Source organism: Entelurus aequoreus, linkage group LG15, assembly GCF_033978785.1.
Source record: "Entelurus aequoreus isolate RoL-2023_Sb linkage group LG15, RoL_Eaeq_v1.1, whole genome shotgun sequence".
Classification (NCBI taxonomy): Eukaryota; Metazoa; Chordata; class Actinopteri; order Syngnathiformes; family Syngnathidae; genus Entelurus; species Entelurus aequoreus.
In genome coordinates this window covers 33,376,346-33,382,952 of record NC_084745.1, presented here as the reverse complement: position 1 = coordinate 33,382,952, position 6,607 = coordinate 33,376,346, and the positions used below count along the sequence as shown (strand labels likewise).

At 38.0% G+C, this 6,607-nt stretch overlaps 1 protein-coding gene across 1 annotated transcript in view; it reads left to right on the top strand.

Annotated features, from left to right (window-relative positions):
* Nucleotides 1-119: 119 nt before the first annotated feature.
* Nucleotides 120-6,607, top strand: part of zgc:101569 (uncharacterized protein LOC449822 homolog) — a 45,390-nt gene continuing 38,902 nt past the window's right edge. Inside the window, exons 1-2 of the mRNA XM_062022041.1 lie at nt 120-554; nt 3,299-3,469. Coding sequence (XP_061878025.1) covers nt 452-554; nt 3,299-3,469 — 274 coding nt within the window. The 5' untranslated portion in view covers nt 120-451. The remainder of the gene's footprint in view (nt 555-3,298; nt 3,470-6,607) is intronic.

The following is a 6,607-nucleotide window of genomic DNA, read 5'->3' as shown; positions in this document are numbered from 1 at the left end:
TGTGTAGTTATTCCTAACAGACACAAATGAATCTCGGCTCAATGGTGCCCTCTGTTGTTTGCTTCTCTTTACCACTGCAATGCACCATTAATGTGCACCCGGAACCTTGTCTTCGGTCTTCATTATCACAGGAAGTAATATTTTACACACAGCTACAGCTTTAGTTTAATCATCGATCTGAGGGAGAGTAAGTCGACATGAATGACGTTGTTTATTTTTATTTTTTAAATGTATCGACTTTTTTCAGACGATTTCTGGATTGACAGCAAACCATACATGTGCGCTCGGAACTTTATGTTTAGTTTTCATTTCTATAGGGAAGTAATAATGTGTTGCACGCAAACAGTTGAAGATTATTTAGTTTAATCGTCCACATGTGAGACGCTTAATCAACACGAAGGACGTTTTTCTTATTTATTTAAAAATACATTTAAATTTGTGTTTGTTTTTCATGACTTCAACAACAATGTATCTTCAATTTTTTCGAATTTTTTCTGGAGTAACAGCAAAGACACATTTGGCGCCAGTAAGGTCCTTCTGCGCCTCAAAACAAGGTAACAATGATAGTATTTACTTTGATGGCTACAATACGACAAAACGTCACCGAATTGCCAACACTCAACATAGATAATTACTTGCAAATACAGTGACTATATGGTGTCAAAACACAAACAGGAACTGTAGTGACGTTGAGTTTTGGTGTAGTTCCGTTATTAATTTTCTTAGTCACTGTGGTTGAACCCGAATGGGGGTTAAAACCTCCAAAGCTAAATGAAACACAGCCATTGCTTCATTGCTGCTGTAAGTTATTTTTTGATAGGCGTGTTGCTACCCCCTGCAGTCTATTTCTTGTAAATACAATTTTGTTTAACTGTATTTACCCCAAGCAAAGCTTGCTGTAACCCAGGGGTGTCAAACTCATTTTAGATTGGGGGCCACATGGAGAAAAATCTACTCCCAAGTGGTAAAATCACGGCATGATAACTTAAAAATAAAGACAACTTCAGATTGTTTTCTTTGTTTAAAAATAGAACAAGCACATTCTGAAGTTTTTTTTACACTTACATGTTGCGGTTAATAGTATTTTATCTTTATTTGTCGTTATTTATTTTTTCTGAATACATTATGTGATAATGTTCATCAGTCAACTCATTGGTGTTAATTTTCAAACTATCGGGGGTGGGGGGTGGGCTCGTGGGGGCCCGGTTGCTGGTGGGGCGGGGGCGGTCTTCCCGTCCGGTTGCGGGGGGTCTCCGGGCCCCTCGGGCGGGGCATCCCGCCTTTCTGCCCGTGTGGGATGTGGTCTCTCGCTGGCTTGGGGTCTGGCTGTCCCCTGCTTTTCTCGTGCCTTGTCCTCTGCCGGGTGCGTCTGTCTGCGGCCTGCTGCTGGCCCTTGTGGGCGGCGCGGTGGGCCGGGCTCTGGGGTTCCTGTCACTGTCCGGCTTGGCTGCGTGGGGGCGTTGGTCCCTGGTTCCCTGGGCACCACACCTACTGTTTGTGGGTTGGGCTCTCGGGGAGGCTGGGGCCGTACTCTGGCTCCCACACACACTGGGAGTCAAATGTATTGTACATACAAATTGACATATACTCACATACATACATACATAGGTACCTACGCTCCCACATACATATACAAATACAGTACATATTTACACACTCAAAGTTTGTACATCCACACGCACATTCATTATACAAACATACACATACACATACGGTACATATACATTCACTGTACAAACATACATATACACATACTGTACATATGCACTCACTGTACAAACACATATACACATACTGTGCATATACATTCACTGTACAAACACACATACTGTATACACATACTATACATATACATTCACTGTACAAACACACATATACACATACTGTACATATACATTCACTGTACAAACACAGATATACACATACTGTACATATACAAGTACATATGCACACATACACTCATGCACATAATCACGTTTCATCAAACATATATTAACGTTGTTGCCCTAGGGTAAACTGGGTATAACACATGGCACTCTGACAAAGCTTAACCTATTGTTACTAAAACAGTCTACAAGGTTAATGTAGGTTGCTTCTCTTTCTTCCCCTCCATTTTTCTGCATTCTTTCGTATCTCAAGTTATCATTACGTATATGTATTGTTGCATTTGAACAATTGTATTGTTGATAATAAAGGTAAAGTATTGGTATTGTTCATTATCTATAGCACTATTTCTATTGGTATTTGTATTGATCCATTTTTAGTGTAATAATGCTCATTGTCATTTCTGTATTATTTTTTATTTTCGCTAACTGCTTATTTGCTATTACTTTTACTATCATATTTGTACATGTCGTATTTGCTGATGTTGCTCTATTGTTGTTGTTGTTGTTTTTGTGTTTGCTGTTGTTGTTTTTGTCTCTCTGTCTAATCCCCCTCTTGTCCCCACAATTCCCCCCTCTGTCTTCCTTTTTTTCTTTTTCTATCCCCTCCTGCACCAAATGATAATATAAATACATTTAATAAAGTCAAATACAAATAAGGCAACAAGAGAAGTATCCTACACTTCTCTTTTGTAAAGTACATCTGAACAGCCGATATGGGCATCTATATCAACTATATGATTTGCCTGAGAAGCTGGACAGGACAAAAAAAATAAAAAATAAAAAAAATATATTTTCAAACTATCAAAATAAAAAAATAAAAACAAAATCAAATTACAGTATGTTATTTATGTAGTTTGATCATTTTCCTCGACTGATGAGACATGCACCTGGGGATAGGTTGATTGGCAACACTAAATTGTCCCTAGTGTGTGAATGTGAGTGTGAATGTTGTCTATTTATGTTGGCCCTGCGCTGAGGTGGCGACTTGTCCAGGGTGTACCCCGCCTTTCGCCTGAATGCAGCTGAGACAGGCTCCAGCAACCCCCGCGACTCCGAAAAGGTCAAGCGGTAGAAAATGGATGGATGGATGATGTACGGTACTAACATCATGTGGTTTATTTTGTACATATGTAGCATCATCTACAAAGATGCAAATAATTGCTATTGTGACATCCAGTGGACACATTTACAACAGCTGTTCCTTTCATTCAAAAATTTCAGGTTAATTTTTATACTGAGCAAACTCATCTAGCGGGCCGGATAAAACCGGTTCGCGGGGCTGTTCCGGCCTTCGGGCCATACATTTGACACCCCTGCTGTAACCTCAAAATGTATCCTTGATATTGTGCACATTAAGAGGATTTACACCCGTCATTGTGTGGTTTTCATTTCCTCTCATTGCCTGTCATTAGGTGAGGGGCAGGTCGTGGTCTCGGAGCGAATGGCCTCTGTGGTAAGCGTGGCAATAAACCGCCCTGAGGTGCGTAACGCGGTCAACCAGGAGACAGCGATGCGTCTGCTGGAGGAGCTGGAGGCCTTTGAGCAAGATCCAGCCTTGAATGTGGCTGTCCTGCACGGGATAGGTAAGAGTTATGTTGGTGTTAGTGGTGTACCGATACCGCTCATCCATGAGTGAGATCGGTCGATACCGATCTCATGTATTAATTGTAATTTAAAATTATATTTATGGTGAGTGCTATTGACAGTCTAACAATATCAACACAATTTACTATGAACCTATTTCTTGTGTCGTTTGAAGCTATCTTAGCGATTAGCATGCCTTCCTGTCTGCTCTTGTTTTTACTCTGTGTACCATGTTTAGCCTTGTCCCCAGTCCTCCAGTGATAATGATACTTGTAAGTAATTTTGTTTATTTGCCGCAGCCTATGTGACAAGTATGAAGTTATAAGAGAATAGAATAGAATAGAATAGAATGTAGTGGAATGGACTTTATTGTCATTATATTTGCATATAACCAGTATAACATATAAGAGTGGCTATGCATCGTGTATGGACAAACACAGTTAGCTGCTTGCTGCCTTGTCAGTCAGGGACCAAAAATAAAATATCAGCTGGAGGGAATTGGCATTAATCGGCATTAGAAGATCACCTATAACATTCCTAATGTGTACCTTTTTAGTTTGCCCTCCTTTTTGCCAGTAGAGGCGCCAGACCTCACAGACTATCATTTATCAGAAAAAAACCCTGTAATTTATAAGAAAAGGTGTCCAATTTATTTGGCTGGTGTGTGAGTGACTGGAAGAAAAGCTTTAGTTTACTTGGGGAGGAAGTCGCTCGGTGTGTAATTATCTAGTCTCCAAATGTAGGTAAGACAATCCTTTCAGACTTTTTCAAAGGGAGACATACTGTTTTCTATTCAGGTCAATAAGCTATTTTGTAGAATAAATTATAAACTTTAATACATATTCTTATATTAAAAAAATAATTTAAACCATTTTTTGTGTCGTATTTTCCTATTAAGCATGTTAATTATTGGCTTGTGCAGCCCTTTGAGACACTTGTGATTTAGGGCTATATAAATAAACATTGATTGATTGATTAAAGATTACTAGGCTCACCGTTTACAACATTAACCTGTATTTTTTAATTAATACAAATAAAGTTCAAATTCAATACTTATTTATTATTATTTGTGACTAATACTTAAACATGTCATAATAAAAGGTCATGGTCATTAAGTACATTTGTATAAATAAGTTCAATGTAATCAAAGTTATATTTTTGACATCATACAGTTAAGTCTAAGGACTTTACAGTAGTCTTTCGCCATATTGCAATTCGAAGTTTGCGGCTTTACTGTTTTGCATATTTTTTAAAAGTATATTCTACAGATTTTTGGGCAAGTTAAGCATTAACATAAATGACTAAATGAAATACAAATATGAATATTACACGAATACTGGCCACTCGATGAGACCAAACCAATCTGAGCGCGCTGTTCAGTATGATGGCCACTGATTGGCTTAAGACAGCTTTGCTGTTTTGGATTTAACAAGTGTAAAGGTGAGTACTGTATGTGGGTGTTATTGCACGTCTCATAATGTTAAAAAACATATTTAGAAGGTCGTAAACAGGTTTTTATACTTTAGCTATACAAATATTAAATTTATACTAAATAGTTCCTACTTTGCGGAAATTAATTTGCCATGGTCAAGCCCGTAATCAATTAACTGCTCTAAACAAGAGTAAATCTACATTATTTAAATTTGTATTTATTTAAATGTGGTATCTACATAGCAAAGAAAAAGTAAAACAAATATATAACTGTAAAAAAAGTATGAATATATACTAGGGCTGTCAAAGTTAACGCGATAACGTGTTCACTATAAATTTCAATAACTGCACACATTTTTTTAATTGACCCTCGAGCCGTTCCGTAGTGATAAGTAAGTAAGATGACATAAAAGCTGAACAGAAATGAAAGACGGTCGGCAGGATGTCGAAATGTGACTTTTAAAAAAAATTGCAAACAGTTGATCCAACATCAAAACCTGTCAAATGTTCTCAAACCAATCACACACTTTTACGGCTTCAAAATAAAAGTGCTCCGCTATACACCTGGTTTAACTACTTTAAGGCTTTCTCCTTAATGTACAGGCTTCACATTAGCCTCCACACCTAAATAAAGTAATATGATTTATTGTAGCGTCATTATGATCATGCTTTGTGAAATGTTTTGTGATGTTGTTCTGTGATACTTGCACCTAAAGTAATGCTAGTACATCATACAATTATTTTACAACATGTCCTGGTCGAGTCCTCAATTACAGAATGATTAGCACACTCAACATCACATTGTATTAATAGAGAAGGTTAAAACATTGTCTTGCAGCAATATGAAGACACCCCCCGCTGAAAATGATCTATCTGGGGTACACTTATTAATGATAAAATTATACCTATCTGCGATTATCGCGATTAATTTTCAGTTAACTATGAACACAATGCGATTAATCGCAATTTAATATTTTAATCGTTTGACAGCCCTAATATATACATAACACATATTTATAAGCATTTTTTAAAGTAAATACATGTTTTTCTCTCCTATGCCATTGCTTGGTTCAGCTTATAGATGTCGCTGCAATAAAGAGTGGTGCATGAAAACACGCACACCCTTGTGAAGTGGCCTGCACTGTATCAGCTGCACAGAGCCAGGTTCATGTCACATGTCTTAATACCTCTGAAAATAATCATCACATCCACCAAACGCCTGAGTGGAAATAATGCCTTCAACCTGAATCAACTGTCTGCACCAAAGTGGCCTCTTGAGCAAGCCGAGGGAACAATTAGCTACTTTGACATGGTTCAACACTCAGCAGGATGTCAGTAAGCAGAATAAAACAGGTTTTTGGTATTGTGATGGGATTTTAATGTTCCGTATTTAAGCTGCACCACTGACTTTTGTGTTGATTAGCAGCCTGTCTGTGTTATAAGATGACAAGCACGGAGACTCCTCTGGGTTCACAACATAAGGAATCAATTTTGTTCAAATTAGCACCAATAGTTTTCTCTGCCCATTTTTTTTTAAAAGAAAGATGAATAATTGCTTTCTCCAGGTATTCCGCTACATACTTGTGGTGTTTGGGGGGGGTCTCAGATTTCTGCGGCTGTTTGCGGTCAGGTCCAATCTAGATGTTAAGGCAGCTGTGTTGCTACAGTTCAGCTCTAATCTACTTGTGATGTTTTTACACAACCTT